The sequence below is a fragment of the Pholcus phalangioides genome, unplaced genomic scaffold, assembly GCF_987345545.1.
Source record: "Pholcus phalangioides strain wild (caught in Gottingen) unplaced genomic scaffold, Ppha-v1.0 ptg000010l_1, whole genome shotgun sequence".
Taxonomy (NCBI): domain Eukaryota; kingdom Metazoa; phylum Arthropoda; class Arachnida; order Araneae; family Pholcidae; genus Pholcus; species Pholcus phalangioides.
In genome coordinates, this window is record NW_028301603.1 from 9,963,142 (window position 1) to 9,986,358 (window position 23,217).

Sequence of the window (23,217 nt, forward strand, 5' to 3'; positions counted from 1 at the left end):
TTTTTTTTGGGGGGGGGGGGTGGTGGTAAAGCGTATTTTTAAGCAGAGCATTTCTTGTTTTTTTTAGACTTCCATTAATAACATGGAATGGAATCATCAACACATTACGCATTTGAAAAAAAAAAAAACCTATTGAAGTAAGAAATATCAGTATGAATAAAAAGTTTCTATGATTTGTAGGTCCTCTTTCAATAGGAATCTTGCGTTTAGGCCACGTTTCTACCCGTCACACAAACCGGAACAAAAATGCACTCTCTCACACACGGGAAAACCTATGCACTTTGGCACCCCCTGACCACTGATCCGTCTTCCGGCTCGCCTGACTTTCCTAGTAGTGCAACCAACTAGTAGTGAGGCAGCTCGATCTCACTAGGTGCCCCCCCCCCCCCCGGAAAGGGGCGTCAAATCCGACGTGGAAGGACAATAAAAAAAAATTAGCAACCAGGTGCAGAAGCAGAGTAATATGTTGGGGAGGGCTAATTAGTGGGAGCAAACAGCGTACGGTGGAAAAAAGGCCCCGCATTGACGGGGCAAAACATTCATTATTATTATGCATTGTATTACTTGTTCTTGCGGAAGGCATCGCCCCAGGGCCGCAACCAGAAACGAAAATGTACTCTGTTACACGGGAGCCATTGCTCATTTTGGCGCCTTCCCGAAGTGTGGATTGCCACATCGCCCCCTCTGGATCCGTGTTTGCTAGGAGCCTCATAGAGTCTCTGTCTAGGAGGCATTGGTAAGGTACGGCCACACCGGGCCCTTTTTCCCCTTTTCCTTTCAAGAAACGAATGAGGAGATCAGCTCTCATTCATGTCCTGCAGTTCGAAACCGAAGAAAACCAGCTTTAGTCGTCCACCACTGTACTATCAACGGGATTCGAACTTGGATCCTCACGTCGCCTCAGAAATCAAAGACTAATTTAGGTGTTGGCCAAATTTTGTAATTGCCAAGTTTACTTAATTTTTTCCACAGCGGTTCCAAATAATTTTTGCAGAGACTTTCTAGGACTTGGCGATCCTTTTAAAAAAATTTTGATCATTAACCAGTTCACGTTCAAGGTTTTGGCCAAAGAATTTGGATTATATCTCTACTTAACGAATCGGCGATAAATGTGGTAACCTTGTCCGCACATTAGAAAAAGGAAGAAGGGGAAAGAAAAAAAGAAGTATAAAAGGAAAAGGTATAATATAGATATAATATATAGGTAGAGTGTGTTTGCGGGTTTTATAGTCCTCTTTTCACCCCTCACCCTACGTGTCTCTTTCACTCTTGCATGTGTATAGTAGAAACAGAAGAAAGATACATTGTAAGAAAAGAGGGAAGGAAAATGCAACTTCCGTAGATAATGGAGTTGCTATAAAGCTTCGCGGTGGGGAAGATAGAGGAAAGAAAATCACAGGGAACTTGTTTGAATTTATTCTACTGGTGTTTGGACGTAATATTACGCCGTGATTGTAAAAAATTTTATGGATATCAACACAGATTTTTAGTCGCCACAGTGACTGACTTATAGCGGCCTCGAATTCTCCGAGAGATGGAAAGGAACCCAGCAACTATTGCACTGCCGCAAATAGAATCGAAGCCAAAGAGACGCATTCACGTAAAAGTATTTACGCGCAGTGAAAAAAATAATTTTTGTGTTCAGATGGGACTCGGAAACTGTCAAAAACGAAGCGGGAAAGACGGAGGGGGTCCTAACTAGTTTACACGAGCCAAAAATAATTTTTGCGGAAAGATGGAAGAGTTCCGGTGATTCAGCAATGATTGGCGACTTTGCTCAAGTTTGGTAACATTTTTGCCGACAATTGGCAATTTCGCGTATTTCGGAATTCTCATTATTGTGTGTTTTTCGAGGGAATATATGTAGTCAGCCCTTTCTCCCCAATGACATATATATATCGATTCCGCAGATTTGTTTGAGTCCCTTATTGCCAGTCCATTTGTCATTTTCAAGCATTGATCGACATTTTTGCAGACAATTTGGCGATGTTAATTTTTCTTGATAAAATATGGTCGTTTTAGTTATTCCGTATGAACTCATTTCCTGATAAAACTTGAATAAAATTCATGGTGCTCTTTTCTTTCTTTCTTTCACACCGAGCACATCCCAGGTCTATCACCATCTACGGGCGATTTACTACCTAGTGAGCTGTGCCGGAAGTGTAACTGTGTGTGTACCTAACAGTCTGAGTGCGTATGTAGTGTTGTGGTTTGCCATTTATATTTCAGAAGTGAAGTGAGTGATGTGTTATGATTGAATTACATTTACACTGTTCCGCAGGTCTGTTGCTCTCTGTTTGCGAGACTTTTTAAAGGGGAGATCGGCTGGTGACCTGTCACATACTGCAACAGGGCCCCAAGGCTGGGATCTTTTGAGGCCCCCCATTCCGGCCAGACTTCCCACGGGCAGTGCCGTCTTAACTCATTGGCCCACCCGAGTGCCTCGAGCGCAGAGGCGTCAAAACGACATCTGCGTGCAATTTTTGATTGCAAATTGGTAGGCCGGTATTTCTAACTCAGGGGCCTTCAGAAAAATCACACTCCGGAGGGGGAGGGGGGGGGGAGCTATGACCTTCTTAAGACGGCTCTGCCCACGGGCACCTCTGCAAGACCGGAACTAGAAGGGATGGGCATCTGCCTTGGGCGGAAAAATTTTTAGTTATGGTCTTTCTCTCTATAGTGAATTTATAGTGTGAAGAAAAATAAAAATTACAAGAAAACAACCCGGGTCCCTAGGATGGAGACCCTGTAGTTCGATTTTTTTTCCCTCATTGCCCCAACCCATAGGATCCTATGCTAAACTCATAGCCTCTATCGTCCCTCTCCCCCCCCCGAATATTCAATATTCTATCGCCCCCCCCCCCAAGGAGTGATTTTACCCACTTTGAGAAACACTGATCTAAATCTTGTTGATCTGACGCAACTACTGAAAGATTTCAATTATTCATCAACAGATGGTAGCAAGAGTGCTGTGGAGTTTATTTCCCCTCTGAAATAACATCAAATAACATCAAAAACAAATTAAATAATAAAATTAGAAAGATCAAAACAGTTAATTAAGTCTGAGTGATCTTTGATCAATTTTATATCTTTCATGATTCGTTGCACTTTAATAAAAATTCCCCCTCCTTCTCTAATGTAAGAAATGCAAAAGAAATAATCAAAATGTTTGTGGTCAAAGTCGTCCATATTTACATCATGAAAATTGACTCGTGTTGCTTTTAAGTATTGAAGAGCTCGTTTTAAGTATTAAGAAAGGGAGGTAAATTTAAAACACCATTTTTAAAAACTGCTTTTATTTGTATAGTGTAAATAGTTTCATTATTAATGCTATTGTTTCTAATTATTTGTCTATTCATTAGGTGTAATATTTGTGATGACAGTATAGGAGAGGGTTTCTGTGAGTGCTCGAGCACCCCTATGATTCAGAAAATCGAATTTCCCTTCATTAGCGTGCTGATCAACATATGGCCCGCGGGCCACATGTGGCCTTCGAAGCTTCTTAGCAGTGGTCCGCCGACGGCTTACATCAGGAGTGCACAACCTTTGAGAATCCGCGGGCCAGACATGCGGTTATTCTCCTGCTCGCTGGCCAGAAACTTGTATGTATAGGATGACCATCATATAACCGGTATTTTACGGGACATTCCCGTAATTTTGTTCCTCTCCCAAGTTTTTCCTAGAAAATGTCCCGTTCCCCCCTCCTCTCCCCTCTTCCCCCATTTTCAACGAGAGTCACTTGAATTTTTTTATTTCATGAATCATAAATTTATATTTTTGGCAATTTTTTTTTTAGTTGAAATTGACAACCATCTTTCTTTTGAATTTTTTTTGGTTGTAATTGGCAACCTCAGAGACCGTTCAAGTATTACGTAAGCAAATTTTTAGCCTTTTTTGACCCCCCACCCCTTGTCAGCAAAATTTCGTCATCAGCTCTGCCCCTCTGAATCGTAACTCATATTTTCATGAAGGGTGGTTGATGACGTAAGCATTATTCAAACCCTCCCCCCCTCCCCTCCTTGTCAGCAAATCGGAAACCCCCTCCCCCCATCGATGATGACGTAGTATTTGTACGGCCGCTTACTTATTATCTTAAACATTTTATTTGGCTCTAAATTGGCAATCATCTGGATTTTGACAGTTTTTCTTTGGATATGATTGGCAGCTTTTCATTTACCCTCGACACTTTTCTTTTGTTGTAACTGGCAACTGTACTTGCCTTTAGGGGCCGTTCAAGTATTACGTAAGCAAATGTTTAGTCATTTTTGACCCCCCCCCCCCCCTCCCTTGTCAACAAAAGTCAGCAAAACTCTAACCCTCTCCCCCCGTCAGCAAAATATGTGTGTTATTATAATCGATTTCTGTTAATTTCAATGCTATTTAAAGGGTAAGAACTCAAAATTTCTCTTTGAAAAACTCATTTCGATCCACCCTTTAAGCAATTTTTATATGGTAAACCTTTGACCCGCAGACCAAATGTGGCCCTGAAGGCTATCTGATGGGGATTGCACCGCCCCCCCCCAACCTAATTTTGTAAAAATGAACTAAGCGGCACATTTACAAATCGCTTAAATGACCCGTGGCACATTTTCAGACCACTGAAGTAGGCCTCAAAGATCACTCCCATATTCAAAGATCACCTAAGTAACCCGTGGCACATTTTCAGACCACTGAAGTAGGCCTCAAAGATCACTCCCATATTCAAAGATCACCTAAGTAACCCGTGACACAGTTACAGAACACTTAAACGATTCGTGGCACATTTAGATATCCCTTGAGTGACACGTGGCACAGTTTTAGAGCACTTAAGCGGTCCCCAGTGCGGTTCCACTGGGTATCACTCAAGTTACGCGCGAAACATTCCCAGATTACTTAAGTGATCCGTGGCATAATTACGGACCACTTGAGTGATGCGTGGCACAGTTTCATAGAGCACTTAAGCGGCCCGGAAACATTTTCAGAGCACTTGAAGGATCCGTGAAATAATTAGAAATCACTGAAGTGGCTCTGTAGGGGACTTATCAATAGGTAGAATGTTAGTTCAAGTGCCCAATAATTATCGAAAGGTTTTTTCCGTTTTTGGGGCACCGAATAAGATGTCATCCAGGGCGGTCTTAGGGCAGTGCGACCGGTGCAACTGCACCGGGCGCCAAATGAGAAGGGGCGCCGAAACACGTTAAATATACATTACTAGAAAAATATCTTTAAGATACGTATTTCCTATTACTTCAACCAGAGGCAGCTCGGTGGCACTGGGTGTGCTCCAGAAGGGCGTCAAATCCGAAGTGAAAGGGCAAAGAAAACTTTGGAAAAATTATTATTGCCCGCTGTAGGAAGGGCGCCAATTCTGAGGTAGACAGGGCGAAAAAAAGTTAGGGGAAATGATTTCTGCCCCCTCTAGTAGGAGCGCCAAATCCGGCGTAAAAGGGTGGAAAAAATTACGGAAAATTATTTCTGCTCGCTTTAGGAGGGTCGTTATATCCGAACTGGAAACGCAAAAAAAAAATATATATATATATATATATATATGTATTAGGGCCGTTAAGTTCGAGGTAAAAGGGCAAAAAATAGGAAAATTATTTCTGCCCGGTCTAGGAGCGCCAAATCCAAGGTAAAAGGCGTAACGTTATGACGTAAAATATCGCTGTTTCTTAGAACGCATCAAAACGAAGCGAAAGAAACAAACTTTTCTTTTTAATTGGGGAGGTCGGGGAGCCCAAAAATTGGTCACACTCGGGTGGAGATTTTGTCTCGAGCTGCCCCTATGAAAAATTCTAACAAACCGTACATATACACAACTGAACATCTTTTCGGAGTTTCATGGATCTTGTTCCAGATACGCGGTGAGTAACGGTAAAGCCGCCTATGAGGCTCCTAGACAATATCTATGTATGTTACGGTAAGCATTAATGCATGTTACGGTAAATGAGTTGAATCGGTAATGCATAATCACCAATCGTCTCGGTAAGTTCGATAAATTTCGCAACATTTATCCCTTTTACCGGCGATTATGCATAATCCTTTTATAGCACCCGGTATGCACAAACGTGTGGTTGCTTCTTTTCGCGCTTTAGATATTCTTTTTTTTAACCTCAGAGATGTTCAGCCCAAACTTCAAGAATTGTGCGTTATCGTTGAAATTTAAGTCGAAGTCCCCGAGGTTAAACGAGCGGGGTGGGGGGCGGCTCATGCCGTCTTAACGCATGAGCCCACCCGGGCACGGCCTGGAAGTATCAAGAGAAGAGGGGCCTCACAAAAATGAGATCTAGTTAAAATTTCCTAGAATTTCCTAGGTAGGGCCTCAGAAAAACCACTTTGCCCGGGGACCCATGATGCTCTTGAGACAGCTCTGCCCCCTTCTCCAGGGCCGTAGCATGCTTTCTCGGGTGCAGTCTTTTCTTGGAGTCTCCTTGAAATAGTTATGCTCAGAAAAAGGAGGATTTACAAGTGCCCCCCCCTCCGTTCGGATCGGGGCACCGCCCAAGTTGCCTCTGAATAGTTGGGAGGGGGGGGGGGCTGCCCAAGCTGCAGGTCCCGGTACTTTAGCTGGTGTTTACCTCCCCTTCCGTTTCTTAATACTGAATCTGAAAGGGATAATTTCAATGAAGAAGATATATTCTTCGTGATGCATTCTCTGCATAAATATGTGTGACGTTTTGCTTTATTAATGTTTTTAAATCTGTTAGTTGGGTTTTATGCTTGTTTACAAGTTGAATAGCAGTACTCCCATTCTAGGAGGAAAGTTTTTCCGACTTCTTCTTCGTCCCTTAATATCCAACCAAGAGGGTGGGGGGGACTATCACCACACCAAGAGTCTTATAATATGGTAGAATACATCTGTCCCGTATTTTACGGGACAAGTAATGAATAGGAAAAATTTCCTCCTCCGACACGATTTACGACTGGGGGGGGGGGGGGGGGAGAGCGCTGACTACTGCTTTTGCACCGCGCGCCACTTGGTCTAAGACCGGGCCTGGATGTCATTAAGAATATTTCATATCTTCAAAGAGGGTGGTTGATGACCTAAGCATCATCTAAACCCTCCTTGTCATTAAAGGCCAGCAAATAGGAACCCCCCCCCCATTCTATGCTGACGTAATACTTGAATTACCCTTAACAATGTTTTTCGCTATAATATTGGCGACATAGGCGTACGCAGAATTTTCTCAAGGGTGGGAGTTTACGTTTTCTGCTGCAAAATAACACTATAATCTCGACTTAAGGCCCCCCCCCCCTTTGCGTACGCCAATGATTGGCAACCTTACTCGCCTTAGACCTCCTCCATGCCGTAGAATATAGTTTCCCAACCTTCTTTTATCCCATTACCCCCCCCCCCCCCTTCAGAATTTTTTTTCTCCTATCGTCCTCCAACGCAATCTAACTCATAGGATCCTATGTTACACCCGTAGCTTCTACCGCCCCTCTAGAACATTCCATCGCTTCCCAGGGGAGCGTTAACGCCCACGTTGAGAATCACTGCCTTAGACAGTATTTTTTTGGCTGAATAAATGAATGAACGCCTGTACTGTCCCACCTAACTTATCCCGAGTCTAGAACAGTGGGTCTTTAACCGTTTTTATTCAACCCCGCGCGCAACTCTATTCACCTTCCCGCAACCCCCCCCCCCCCCGCTTGGAACTTAGAAGATAATTGCAAAATTAATTTATTCAAATTTACAGGGTGGGCAGAAACTTAAAAAATTCATAAAAACCGGAAAAATAACCACCGAAAAATAAAAAACGGTTTCTAGGGTTAGCATCGGTAAAAGAGGTCACGAGAATTTCTTTAAAACAGGAGGGAAAAAAAATTGCAGATAGGTGGCACTGAAGTACACAAGTCAAAGAAAAGATACGCAAATAACGAATAGAATGCCTCCAAACCGTTTATTAAAGCTAAAACCCCACATGTACCTCGTCCATATTCCTCTGCGGAACTTCTAACGATTTGGTACATGTTGGAATGTGCGCGTCCGTGTTGAGAACCTAACGGGCTGCTTGTTTCTGTGTTAATGCTTTTTATAGTGCTGCCATCTACCACATATTTTCCGAACTATGATTGAAGTGTAATGTTTGAAGATTTTACCGTTGTAGGCCAGCAGTGGCGAGACTTTTTAATAAGGAGGCTTGCATTCGCACCTCGAAGTTGGGGGACCGCAGAACCGTTTATTACATCAGTATGTGTTCCACATGACCACAAGGGATAACACATTGCAGGCGAGTCACAAATCCAGCAGGTCCACATACACGGTTTGCAACGGTGAACTGGTCAAGGATGTAATATTGCGTCCAAACGCATTTGGAATAAAGTCAAAAACAAATACAACGCCACAACAGGCAAATTGCCCAACGAGGTAGCTGACTTAAGAACATGATGGATCCCCGAGCCATTTTTTGGAGGCCCTACCTACTACTGCTACACCACACATGCACCCCCCCCCCGGAACCCCCAACGAATCGGTACATGCGGGAATGTACGTGTAGTGAAACCTGACGTGAAGTTTTTTTTGTTTCTCTGTAATGCTTGTTATGTGTAGTGCTGCCATCTGTCACCAGGTTTTCTAACTATGAGTGAAGTGTTATGATTGAATGATTTATCGTTGTAGGACTGTTGCTCTCTGTGGCGAGACTTTTTAACGGGGAGATCGGCTCGCATTTGCGCCTTGAAGTTGGGAACCACAGAAAACCAACTTCAGCCGACCACCACTGTGGGGTTCGAACCCGGATCCTCGCATCGCGAGTCCGTCACTATAACCACTCGACCACCACAGCGGCAACAAGCTCTCTGTTTTCTTTCCTCTCTTCTCAGCACCGTAAGGCTTTGTTGTAACCCTACGAAGTTGTTCTTTTTACCTTCCTTTTTTTATTTCTGTACAATTAAATTAGTGACTCTCCCCCCACCCATATATGGTGTATCCTACTATATACGTATAAATGCAAAAGAAGTGCTTGGGTGAGGGTGAAAAGAGGAATCTACGTCGTATATCTACGCTCACTTATCTCTATCTCTTATCTGCACTTATGTATTATGCTGGGTTTTTTTTTTTCATTTGTTTTTTCCCCTTCAACTTCTTTACCTTTCTCTAATGTGCGGTTAGGTTAGAACGCGGTTACCATATTTTTCGCCCATTTTGTCAAATAGAGATCATCCGAATTCTCGCCAGTACTTTGTAAGCAAAGCGAGCGGTTAAATCTAAACTCTTGACGATTTTTAGAATTCTCTTCCCACTATATCAGGATTTCCCAATGGTTGTTAAGAAAAATGTTTACAGTATTTTTTCCCGAAGGCTAATATTTCAGGCTAGATAGATCGCCAATCTTGCCAATCAACAATCGCGCCAAACAGTAGCTTCCAACGACTACTTTTTATCCTTAACGTCTAATCTGTTTTAGAATGAAATGCGTACAGGGTGTTCTGTTAATGAACCGACAAACTCGGAGGGTTGTTAGTAGGCATCGAGAATAACAAAAATTGCAATGAAACATGGTGTCGCAAACCACGTTGGCAGGGTGGAAATCGTGAAAAACGCATTCAGGTTTTAGAATTCAGTCGAATTCAACGACAAAAAGTACAATAATAACTACAAAAAGATTTATTTGATTAATTATTACAAGAGTTGTTGAAAGTGCCGTACGTTGCGCGGTCTCCCTGCATCACGCCGTGCTGGGTGAAAGGTTCCCGTCTCCCGCAGTAGTCGATCGATTGTGGCGAAGGTAGTTCGATGGTACGGACAACGCCTCATCGGATACTGCTGTTGGTACATCCGCTGTGCTAAGCGCCCATTGGCATCTGCTCGACCGTAAATCAGATGCATATCAGCGTATTCCTCGTCCGTGTAGTCCGCCATCACGATGCTCATTGAAACAGACAACTAACTGCTACACGTGCTTACTACCGCAATAGCGTTAATTTACGTCGTCCGCAGCGCGTGATCCTACACCCCAGCGCATGCGTTTCGCGACGCTGCTTACGTCAGATATGGTGGGCGAACCCGCGAACTCATTCAGCGATCAACTGACATCCACATTTCGTCTCCTCTGGACTCAGAGCCTGCATGAGTTTTTCGCGATTTTCACCCTCCCAATGAGGTTTGCGACACCATGTTCCATTGCAATTTTTGTTTCTCTTGATGCCTACTAACAACCCTCTGAGTTTGTCGGTCCATCAACAGAACACCCTGTATAATTCATGAACATTATTTTGTGCTGTCGTAACCTCTTGTTCAATGTAATGTGCTTCGTATTTTATTCAGAAGCTGGTTAGTGGCATGAGAAATAGATTTTACCGAAGTTCACCACCGGAAGAGGGCGTAGCTGGCAAACCATGACGGAGACGTCACGTCAAAGAATGCGTCATGACGGACAAGATAAAGATCCCGAAGATGACGACGAAACAATCGTGAAGAAGCTCCAGGACATCGAGCTGTCCATCTCGAGGATACCTCGAGACATCGCCCTGAATCTGGACATCTCCTGCATGTTGGCGTACGTGTCGAATCTCACCAACGGCCACAACGACGCCAAGTTCAACTGCGACTTTCTCACCTGTCAAGCTGCCGCGGAACATACCATGCCTGTCGGGTACGTACTGGATCGCCTGTTCGAGAACAGGACGTTGGTGAGTTGCGAGTCGGCCCTGTCGCGATTCAAATTCATCCTGTCCAGGAGCGCCGGGGAGCTCGAGAATAGGAGGGCGGCAAAATTGCTCCAGAGGATTTACGTCATCCCGGATTTCGTTTCCGAGAAGTTCGATGGACTCAAAGAAGGCAAACAGATCTCGAACCTGTCCAAGATCGTCTTCTGCACCGGCGACTACCATAACGTTGTGACCGTGACTGCCAACGTGGGCTTCCTCCGGGCTGCCCAGAGCCAAGGCGTCGACTTCGAAGTGTTCGTTCACGAAGCCAGGTCCTTATCTGAAGCTAAAGAAATCACCAGCTGAGGATGTGCTCATACTTGTGTTTCAGCTTAATAAATGCGTATTATAGACCATTGTGTCTCCTTTTTTCACTTATGTGGTCCCAACAAGGTACTTGGTCAGCCGGGGCAAGCACACGATTTTGCGTAGTCAACAATTGCAATACATACATGTATTGTAAAAATACCCCCCCCCCCCACACCTTTAAATGTTCTTCATGTAAACGTGCAAAACTATTTCATTTTCAATACCTACGTTACATAGAAAACTATTTCGTTACACACGAATAGCAACAGAGATTCCAGATAGATAAAAAGACATTTGGTGCATTTTGTGTGTTTGTGTGCAAAAATAATCCCTTTTTTTTAATTCTACCTATTACTATATATACAAAACTACCTAAACCTGGCGCTGCCCGCGATTTCTTCAATTACTGGGATGATTGAAAAAGCCGACAAACTATTATAAAGGAAGAAGCTATTTACATTATGCTGGCAGCATTAACCACTTTACGATCAAAGGACGTAATATTGCGTCCTAACACCAGTGGAACGAATTCAAACAAGCTCGCTCTGTTTTCTTTCCTCTCGCCTGATTATCCTGAAGCTTTGCTGCAACCTTATAATTTTTTTTTTTTCTTTTGGTTTTTTGTATACCCTGATAGTACCAACACCTAATAATATAATTTACGCCCATGAAGACATGTGCCAACTGTTTCATCCTTTTCCGGATTTTCCAATTTCAATTGATCTAATTTTCGTGAGGCCCGGGTGAGCCCATGCGTTAAGACGGCACTGTTCACGCATCTGTCCCCTCCTGAATTGATGTAAACAAATATGGAAATAGATTAAGAAATGAAGGCGGCCGCTTGAAAATTTATTTAATATCTACCCCCTTTGCCAGAAACATGAATGTGCAAATTTCTAGAACTTGGAAAACGGCTTAACAATTTTTACTCTACTCATGTTACTCTACGGAAGTTGATCTACTGAAATGTTTTGTGAAATGTGTTTCGATAGGGGATACGCATTTGTGTGTTTCTGGCAAATCTTAGCAAAATAAGTGATCCAACCAGCTGATAAACTCAAAAGTCAAAATTTGCGCATTCATGTCTATGGCATAAGGGCGACGATATGCTGGACATTTTTTTTTGTTGGTTGTCGTATCCTTATCCTGGAATTTCTTAACTTGGATCTTGTCGGTTTTTTCTCTTAATCAGTAATTTTAGAAATCGTCACTAGTTTTCGATGAATCGACCTCATGTCGAAAAATTTTATCAAAATGTTGATTCGGGTATTTTTAAATACGGTCACTTATCTGTGAAATGTTATGTATAGGAACATAATTTAAGGCATTTAATCGGTTTAGTCAAATAAATCTAGTTAAATTATAAACTTTTAATAAAAATTTTAATCGAATTTTGATTTATCGAGTCGATTAACTCAACAAAAATTTTAAACTGCGATTAACGATTGATCGGACCAGCCCTATTATATATATATGTATATACAGGGTGATCAGCGAATAAGCCCTTATTTCAAAATTAAATATCTCTACAACAAAGATCAATAGAAATATGCGGTAAAAGGTACGTTTATTAGCAAAACTGTAAGAATGCTGTACAGAAATTTCGAAAATTTAGGTTTTTTTTTTTAAATTTTTTTAAATTAAAAAAAAACGAGATTTTGGGGTTGCGAAAATCCTCATTTGTGCGAAGAGAAACCACTGCATTCGCCTAAAGTTACTGCATGGGCTGCAGTATGCGCCAGAGTCATTATCGGCCCCTTCTTCGTGCGAGAAACGATTACCACTGAACGTTACGTTACAATTTTGGAACAATTTGTCAGCACATATATGGCGCATACCGCAGCCCATGCAGTAACTTTAGGCGAATGCAGTGGTTTCTCTTCACACAAATGAGGATTTTCGGAACCCCAAAATCTCCAGTTTTGTTTTTGGTTTTTTTTTTAAATTTTAAAAAATTAAAAAAAAACAACTAAATTTTCGAAATTTCTGTACAACATTCTTACAGTTTTGCTAATAAACGTACCGTTTACCGCATAATTCTATTGATCTTTGTTGTAGAGATATTTAATTTTGAAATAAGGGTTTATTCGCTGATCACCCTGTATTTGGTGAATGCAAGAATTTGTATACAAAATATACACAAGGTGATTCAGAAAAGATGGGAAAAACTTTTGTTTTCAACATCGATCATCCGATGAAAGTCCTAAAATTTTAAGAACACTTGATTGTGTAATTGAAGATCATTATCACAGGGATGACACAAAAGATCAGAAACTAATAATATTGCAAACTAGACCATACACATTATTTTGCTGAGTTTTTTGATTAGCTTTTCACAATTTTCATAAAGTACATCCAGTGCTGTCATAACATTATCATGCGCCCACGTACTAAGCGATTTTTCTCAGAGAGGCACTACTACATAGCTAAATATTCCTATCTACCTATTTGCATATTTACTCTTGAAAATCGGAATCAGATCTAATTGCCACTTGACACAAGTGATTTTTCTGAGGCTCTACCAGGCAAATTCTTGAACATTTCGGCCAGATCTCATTTTTGTGAGACCCCTTTTCTCTTGAGGCCCCCGGGCAGTGCTCGGGTAGGCCCATGCCTTAAGACGGCACTGACCAGATGGGCCCATGCATTAAAGTTCTACAGAATAAGGACATGATTTTTGTGGGTCATTAGTAGATCAACTGTGTAGTTTGATCTATAGAAGTAGAAGAAATGCTACCAGGTGTAAATTACAAACTTGAGAATGTATCTAAAAGGAAAAATATACCCAATATAACGGTGATTCATCAGAAAACATACCTACTGGTAGGCCCGAACTGGCTACTTGGTTAGCCAGGCAACCACTCATTTAGACACCCCCTCGTAATGCTGAAGGATAACTTGAATGGTGGAAATTTTCCTCCTTTTGTGATGCGCGTGGAGCACCAGACCCGCCTGCTCCCCCCCACTACTTGCGGCCCTGCAAGTATTGGTAATATTATGCCCATTCTAACATTCAATGGTTTCTCCTTGGAGTGTTGTTACAGCCTTTGTCTCATCAACCGTTTGTCGTAGCGCTATGGTTCTAATTTAAAAAATTCTGAAAATGTGACCAGAAATCACCCTGTACGAGTTTTTAAGATGAAAATACTCCTTGCGCCAGCAAATTCAAAATCCAATCCAGATGAAAATACAGTGTACACAAAATAAAAATTTTATACGATCCCTCCGTCCTCTAACTTCCAATTGGACAGTTGTTTCTGTTTCTCTTCTGAGCCCAAGAAACAAATTGCATGTTTTTAACTGCATTATTCCCTGAGATATTTAAATTCAAAAATCGGAGACAGGTCCGGGCTTAGGAGAATTTCACGGCCCAATGCAAAAAACATTTTTGCGACCCCCTCTAAAACATTTTATGTAGTTGCTCCCGACTTACAAACTTTTCGAGTTGCGAACATAAATCTTGGAGGGGAATTTTTTTTTCAGAGAGAACGCATTTTATTACTCTAATTTTTTTCATTATTTCAGGAACGCGTTGATAGTCGGGATCGTAATCAAACACGATCCATTGAGAAGGAATGACATTTAAATGAATTTTACAAAATTCATAAATTATTAATAATAATTAGCGCGTGGTCCACCTGCTCACATTTCATCGTGGCTCGAATCATATTGAACATAAATTTTTGTAGCGCTTCATCATCTCTTTATCAAATATACGTCGCAATTCGTTAACTTTGATCATTTTTCGAATGTTTGTATTGCCGTTTTTGTTTAATTAATGTAAATTAATAGAAGTAAAGGAATCGAGTACTGGAGCTCCATGACGCCCGCAAGGGTGGGGCTGACAAGCAGGATCGTCTTAATAGCATCATGGGCCCCGAGCCAAGGGATTTTTTGGAGGCTCTACCTGAAAGATTCAACTACGTCTCGTTTTTCTGAGGCACCTCTTCTCTTGTGGACCTTCAGGCACGGCCCGGGGTGGGGGAGGCATGCGTTAAGACGGCACTGCCTAGGGTTCGCACCAGGCGTCCTAATTGTTCAGTAGTGAATCTGGCAACCCTATCTGAAGACCACACATAACCCGCATTTTCACTTATTTGTTCGATCATCCATGTTGTGCGAATTTTTTGTGGAAAGAAATAATTATTTTTCTCTACATAAAATCGATTATTGCAAATGTACGAATTTTGTTTCCTTAGAACTCCCTTTCTCTATTTTTCATCATCGCATGAGTTGCCTGAAATTTCGAGATTAGATGGCAGCACCAACAGTATGTAAATCAAGCTTATATTACTGGAGAGAGCATGACATTAGTGGGCTCCGCCATGGCAGTGCTGAGAACGGTGTCCCCCCATCTTTCGTCGGAAGATCACGTGACTCGATGAAAACAAACACGATCCCCGATTTACTTATGGCATAAACAGCAGTTTAAAACAATAAATGAAAGAAATAATTTCAGCATCGATGAGATAATTCCAGAATTAATGTAAAAGAGATAATTCCAGAATTAATGTAAAAGAGATAATTCCAGAATTAATGCAAAAGAGATAATTTCAGCATTGATAAAAGTGATAATTCCAAAATTAATGAAAGAGTTCATTTCAGCATTAATGAAAGAGATAATTTCAGCATTAATGAAAGAGATAATTTCAGCATTAATGAAAGAGATAATTTCAGCATTAATGAAAGAGATAATTTCAGCATTAATGAAAGAGATAATTTCAGCATTAATGAAAGAGATAATTTCAGCATTAATGAAAGATATAATAATAAAATTATTGAAAGATAATTGCAGAATGAAGGAAAGAGATAGTCCCAAAATTAATGAGAGAGATAGTCCCAAAATTAATGAAAGAGATAGTCCCAAAATTAATGAAAGATATAGTCCCAAAATTAATGAAAAATAGATGGTTCCAAAATTAATGAAAGAGATAGTCCCAAAATTAATGAAAGAGATAGTCCCAAAATTAATGAAAGATATAGTCCCAAAATTAATGAAAGATATAGTCCCAAAATTAATGAAAGAGACTATTCCAGAATTAATGAGATATAATTTCAGAATCAATGTCCCAAAATTAATGAAAAATAGATGGTTCCAAAATTAATGAAAGAGATAGTCCCAAAATTAATGAAAGATATAGTCCCAAAATTAATGAAAAATAGATGGTTCCAAAATTAATGAAAGAGACTATTCCAGAATTAATGAGATATAATTTCAGAATCAATGAAAGAAATAATTCCAGTATTAATAAAAAAAATAATTTCAGCATTAATGAAAGAAACAAACCCAGAACTGATGAAATTATTCCAGAAGTAATGAAAGAAATAATAATTAATAAAGTAGATAATTCCAGAATAAATGAAAGAAAATTCCAGAATGAAGGAAGGAAAATTCAAGAATTGATGAAAGAAATTTTTTCACCATTAACGAATTATTCCAGCATTAATGAAAGAAATTATTCCAGCATTAATGAAAGAAATTATTCCAGTATTAATAAAAAATAAATAATTCAATCCTTTTTCACCTTTAGATGAGAGAGTTCTCAATCTTTTTTTTTTAATCTTTAAAATCCAATATTTAGAGGCCGAACTCATAGCTGCCAAGTCTCCCGAATTTTTCGGGAATCTCCCGAATTTTAGCTTCATCGCTCGACCTCCCGAAAAGTTCTTAAATCTCCCGAAATTTTACGAAAATCACAAAAATCCCTAATTGTCCCTAAAAATTTCCTACTTCATTAAAAAAAAAATCCCCGCTTATGAAAACAATCCCTAAGGAATTTCTTGTGGGGCATGAAGCAGGGCCGTCTTAAGACGCCTTCATATACGGAGTGTATTAAGGAGTTGTAGGCCGTCTCTGCATGAAGCCTCTTTTTTTTCCCCCTTTCGAAATGATGTCACACGTCGTAAATAGGGAAATACCCTTTTTAAGGAAGTTTTACAAACCCTCTGATGGTAACAAGAAAGTTGTTTGTTTTATCGTGCAGGGGAATGGCTTAGCAGTCAATAGTCCTGGATAATAATCGAAGATTCTAGTGACGCGTATATGGTCAAAATTTCTTTTGTTGAAGTTACGTACGTGCGATATAACAAAGCATGAATAATGATAAGCAAAAACATATTTAATCAATTTTAAAGATAATTATTCCGATGTAACGTTCCAGAAGAGGGCCGACTTTTCCTTTTTGTACAAGTTGTGTTACGGACATAAACATCGGTCATGGTGGAAAGAGTGACATCATCACTCATGTGAAATGAAAAAAACAACAAGCAAGTGTCACAAAAAGTCAGTGTTCTTCAAAAATTGACGGTGTTTTCCTTCATCTTCCAATGATTTTGGGGTCATTCGCGCAGATTCTGATTGTGTTCACAGCGTTTCTGATTGAACACAATATTTATTTTTACATCATTGAAGTTTTGACCTCCAATTTCACTTGTTTTTGCGTAGGGATTTTATTCCCTACGCTTTAACTTTTATGTTTGGAAAATCCCTATTTTATTTGGAAAAATCCCTATTGTATTTATTAGGGAGTGGTTTTAGAATAAAATACGGGTTTGCGCGAAAATCTCCCGAATTTTCATTTTCAAAAGTTGGCAGCTATGCGAACTGTACATTTCTATGTGCAAATTGCCAAAGATGGGAACTTTGTTTTCACCGAGTCACGTAATTTCCTTGCATTTGATGTCGCGGCGGCTGGATGCTTCCTCCAGTAATATAAGCTCGATGCAAGCAAGCCTCAGAATCTCTGTCGTCTGCTTCTCTCCAGGTTACTTGTTTTGGACGTCTCCTTGTGTCCTGAAAAAATAACTGAACTGGCAGTTCGAACTTCCAGTTCTGTTTGTGAGCATAGCTTGTAGGGAACCGAACAAACCGTCTGTCGTCTGCTTATTAAGAGGTTCTTTGTTTTGGACGTCTCCTTATGCCCAAATAAATTAACCGAACTTTCAGTTCAAATTTCCAGTTCAGTTTATGAGCTTTGTTTATAAGGAACTGAGCGGAACGAAGAATATAGTTTTCTTACTTTAAACTTCATCATCACCACAAGAGTCACTTTTAAATTTGTGACTAGATGGCAGCACATTACTATAAAGTGGAGTGAGGAAAAATTCACTTTTTACGATCTTACCTGTGGTCTGCTTGTGTGAAGAGTGCTTTTTCCTCTGTTTTGGATGTCTCCTTGGGTCTTGCAAAAAATTACTGAACTGGAAGTTTGATCTTTCAGGTCAGTTTATAAGCCTTGTTTATAAGGAGCAAAGCTGAATGAGAGAGAGAGAGGAATTTAGTTTTTTATATCTAAGCTTCGTCATCACCAAGTAAGGCACTTCTGATTTCGAAAGTAGAGAGCAGCACCAACAATATTTTTAAAAATGAATATTTTAAAGTAGTCTAGCTCCGAATGGAGCGGAGGTACAGTCATCTTCAGCTGCGAATAAAGCCGAGGCAGAGATCTTCAGCGGCGAATAGAGCCTAAGCAGAGATCTTCAGCTGCGAATGGAACGAAGGCAGGTATCTTTAGCTGCGAATAAAGCCGTGACAGACATCTTCAGCTTTGAATGGAGTGAAGGAGGGCGGATCCAGGGCGATGTGTCAGAGAAACGACCTCCTGTGTAGGTGCATTGGATCATCCGTATTTCACACGGGACAGACAAATTTCTCCCATTTTATTCGGCTCTTGGGAGGGGCGATCGCTCCCTGTCTGGATCCGCACTTGCGCACTGCTCTAAGAAGAGTGAAATTCGAGTTGAAAAAGTGAGAAGCTTTGTCGACAAAAAAAAAACGTGGACAGGGGACACCAAAAATAGGTTCCGCACAAGTACAGATTTCTTCTCGAGTCACCCCTGTTCTTAATGCATATTGGTGAATCAGGCCCTCCACCCTCCAGAAGCAGGGCCGCTGTGTCAGATTTTTTTTTACCGGATATTCATTACTCTGTAATGAATTTATAGAAACCATGGATCCCATATCATACAACATGGCTTCTAGGCTGGGATCTCTGGTACGCCTCCAGGCCAAACTTTTCATGCCCCCCCCCCCCCCATAGTAAGTTTATAATGTGGGAAAATACACAATAAATGATAATTATCGTCCCGTGTCTGCTCCCCTCTAGTTGCGGCCCTCGGGAGCAGCGTGTTTTGTGACTCCGATATCGGATCAGAGGGGGGTGGGCACCAAAATGCGTCCTTGCCCCGGCTGGCTAAGAATCTAGATGCAGTCGTTGCAGGCCTGCCTATTCTTGTGGGAAGGGCCGCAACTAGTGGGAGTGGGCAAGCGGGTCCAGTGCCCCTGGCACCGGACCAGAGAGGGCACCAAACATTACAAAAGGCGCCAAAATGTGATCTTGCCCGGCTGACCAAGTATCTACCCTGTTGCGACCCTGCTTGTGGGAAGGAGCCTATGGGGGTCCACCCAGGGACGTAGCGTGCCTTCTTGGGGTCCCGGGGCAGACGTTCTTGGAACCTCTCGAAAAGATTTATTATCATGCAAAATAAGTGTATATTCTTTTGTGAGCACTCCCCTCCCCCATTTGCTCGAGGCAGGACTCTGGTTGCCCCAGCCCTTTTATGGGCCAAGGTCCACCCGGGAAGGGGGGCTCAGAATAATAGGATTTGGTGAAATTTTTTTCAAAGTATTTTTCATACAAATTATTAGGTGAGCATTTCCAGATAGCAGGGAGGGGGTTTGGGGCTTAGATATATCACTTTGTTTGGGTGCCAGGGCCGTCTTAAGAACACCATGGGCCCCCGTGCGAAGTGATTTTTCTGAGGCCCAACCAGGCAAATTTACATGTATGCTTCCCGAAAATTTCAACTATATCATTTTTGTGAGGGTCCTTTTCTATTGAGGCCCCAAGGTCCGTGCCCGGGTGGATCCATGCGTTAAGACGCCACTGCTGAGAGGGCTTTAGCCCTGGGATCCGGGACAATAACCATAATTTTTTTTCACGTAATAAATTCATTACAGAAGGGCCCGTGAAAAGTCTGGCTTGGGGCCCGCTGAAGATTTCAGCCTAGGGGCTCTACTCCAGGATGTGGAATCCACGAAAATAAAGAAAAACATTCTGAAAAACGTTAGAACTACATTTGAAAATGTAGATTAATTTAAAATTACTACAGCATATTCCTCTTAACGGTCCCATTTAAAAAGTTTTCTCGCTTAGTACGACTTATTTTCGTGATCTCCTAACTTTTACTAACACTTATTGAAGTATCCCGTTTAAAACGTTTTCCCACCAACAACGTTTTTCATGAGTTTATGGAAAACGCTATAAGTGGGATTTACTGTATATGAGCTCTTCAATGTTATTACTTGTTTAAAACCAAGAGTTTCTTGGCACAAACAAAATCCAAGATTGCAATCTAAATACAGTCGAATCCCGTTTTAACGAATACCGTTATAGCGAAAATCTCGTTTTAACGAACACTTTTTTAATCCCCCCAAGTAAGTTTACATAGGTGCAATGATAGGTGATCTGGTATTCCTTTATAACGAAATTTCGTTTTAACGAAGTGGTTCCTCCGGTCTCTTGGCGTTCGTTATAATGGGATTCGACTGTATTTGAACATTCAAATTCGAAATACAAAAAGACGCTCTTGAGTAGGTTGTGCCGAATATTAACAACAATAGCTGCAATCGGTCTAAATCTCAGATATAATTAATTTAATAGTAGGCAATGAACTACCGGGGCTGTAAGCAACGTAGCCTACATCCTAAATGTTCGGAAATTTGTGCTCTTAAATGTTTTTATGCATGAACTCTCTGTTCATGAAAAGGGTCGATTCTGGACATTTTTCAAGTGTAAGCGAATGATGTTTTGGTGATAAAAAAAATCACCCCTTTCAGTTGGCGCTTCTTGTAGCCGCGTAATTCGCAGGATTCAAGATCCGGCTCTTGTTCATGAAACAAAATATCTCTAATGTTGGTACTGTACTAGGAGAATAATTAGATTGAAGAGAAAAAAATCAGAGAGAAACGTCTTACTTTTTTTTTTGGAAGCTCTGTAGTATAAATTGTCAAAATTTAGAATTTACACATTGTGTATCTGTCTTCCGGAATATATGAGAGAATGATACAGATGGGAATGTTTACGACTGAAAAATTCTCAAGCCTCCCTAGGGAAACATGACAGTTCAGGGGTTTCCAGGAAGGTATGCAATTAACACACCAGAGGACAGTCGAAGTTGCCTCGCTCCGGGGCAGTCATCATCTAATAAAGATATCCATGCCACAGTCTACTATGGAACATCAGTAGTGGAAGCATCGCCGAATGAAACTACAAACATTCACTTTGCTAAGGAAAAATTGCTAAATATCTTTTTTAGTTTCCATTTCCGTTTGATGCTCTAAGCATGTTTTCTTGTTGGTTAATATAGCCCTGTTATCGTTTAACGGCAGAAAGAAAGGCGAGACTTTTTTTAAGGGATAAAGAATGCGACCATCTGCATAGCATACACTTTTTCTTTTAGAAATAAGCTACTGCCATACCTAATAACGCTAAAAATTATATTGTTGGGGGGCTTTAAACTGAAAGCCCCCTTTCACAATCAACAATAGTTTAATGGGAAAAAAAATTAAATTTTAATCAAAAATTTCCAAAGCATCTGCCGAGAAAGGAAAAGGTTTCTTTTGAAAAAATTGCGGCCCGGTGCGACTGCACCTTTCGCACCCCTCCTCCTAAGTTCGGTCCTGATCGGAGAAAAGGTGGGAAAGAACAGCATAAATGAGGGAAAGAGGCGTTGTCCCTTAGTTTACAATGTTCTTTCCCAACTTTTCGCAGATTTTTGTATTTGCAACAGCTTTCTAATTGGGTTTCTTAGCACAGGGTGTCCATGTGAAATCCTTTTTTTCATTTTGTGACACACTGTATTTTCATTCACAAAACTCAAACAGAGTAGTTTTTGGACACATTTTTAGCATTTTTCGAATTGAAACCTTGCCTGTACGACAAATAGTTGATGAGATGAAGGGCGAATTAACAGAGGCCACCCTATATAGTAAATTCATGGTCTATCTAAAAAAAAAGGAAAAAAAAAATGTCGAAAACGTGCATTTTGGCAATTCAAAAAAAAAGGTAAAATTGACATGCATGTCTCTTTTATCTTGCATAATTATAAAAATTAATCTTTTTTAACAAATTTTTCATAAGAATTTTCAATCAAGAAAAGTATAGAGAGAAATCAAGCGCTGAATTTGGGGATGGAAAAACCAATAAAATTTAACATTGTAATTTCAAAGCCAGTATCAAAACACTGAAAGGAAAATTTATGATGCGTTGAGTTAAGAAGCAAACAATTTGTAAAAAACCGTTATTGATTGAGGGTCCATTTCCTCGATTAAAGTATGTAAAAATGTATGATGGCTCATATCTCTACTAAGTATAGACACAAATTTGGTAAGTAGCATTAGATATTATCAAAGACTTTGAACTAGAAAATGTAGGAGAAAGCTTTTAGATAAATAAAGTGAGTGCTCAGAAATATTATCCAGACCACATATTACACAGTCACGGATCCACAGCGATGAGTCAGGAGGGGTGGCTAATTGTGTAAGATTGTAGGATTGTCCTGTATTTTACGGGACAGGCTAAGTTTTACCATATTATCCGGATTTTGGGAGGGGCGATTACTCTCCACCCTACTTTTGGATCCACTGCTGGTCTTAGATTAGTTACTTCTGAAATGCAAAGTTTCATTCAATTTTTTATTTTCTCTATTGATAGATTCAACATTGTGTAAAATATACGTATGAAGGGGGGGGGGGTGGCACCAAAATCATTTAAATGCTTAGGGCCTTCAAACATCTTAATCCGGCTCTGGTGTAATTATTGGGTGGTCGATAGTATCCACCCTGTATAATAACCTTTTTTTAATTTCTTTAAAAATTTTTGTATAAAAATATTTCGTTGTACACAAACATTAAAATCAGAAATCCCTCACAGATATATATATTTTTTCAATATTTTCAAATTCCTATAAAAATATTTGTATACAAAATTATTTCGTTGCACACAAGTATCAACAGAAATTCTACATACAGAAAAACACATCGATATTTAATGCACGTCTGAGCTTTTGTTTACAAAATAACCCATATTTTAAATTCTTGAAACATTTGTATACAAAATTGACACAGATAAAGCAAAAAGACATCATTATATTTGGTGGATGCAAGAACTTGTATACAAAGTGGTAACCCTTTTTGATTTCTTAAAACATTTGCAAATAAAAAATATTTCCTTACACTCGAACATTAAAATCAGAAATCCCTCACAGATATTTTTT

At 40.4% G+C, this 23,217-nt stretch overlaps 1 protein-coding gene across 2 annotated transcripts; it reads left to right on the plus strand.

Annotated features, from left to right (window-relative positions):
- Window positions 1-3,156: 3,156 nt before the first annotated feature.
- On the plus strand, window positions 3,157-10,986 carry LOC149080880 (UPF0415 protein C7orf25 homolog). Of its 2 annotated transcripts, XM_089237547.1 has the most exons (3): window positions 3,178-3,262; window positions 3,363-3,602; window positions 10,250-10,986. In XM_089237547.1, exon 3 carries the CDS (start codon window positions 10,321-10,323, stop codon window positions 10,936-10,938), a length of 618 nt encoding a protein of 205 aa, XP_089093673.1. In that variant the 5' UTR covers window positions 3,178-3,262; window positions 3,363-3,602; window positions 10,250-10,320; the 3' UTR covers window positions 10,939-10,986. The 2 variants fall into 2 exon arrangements, with proteins under 2 accessions (XP_089093674.1, XP_089093673.1); XM_089237548.1 differs by lacking the exon at window positions 3,363-3,602 and having other exon boundaries at window positions 3,157-3,262.
- Window positions 10,987-23,217: the final 12,231 nt, after the last annotated feature.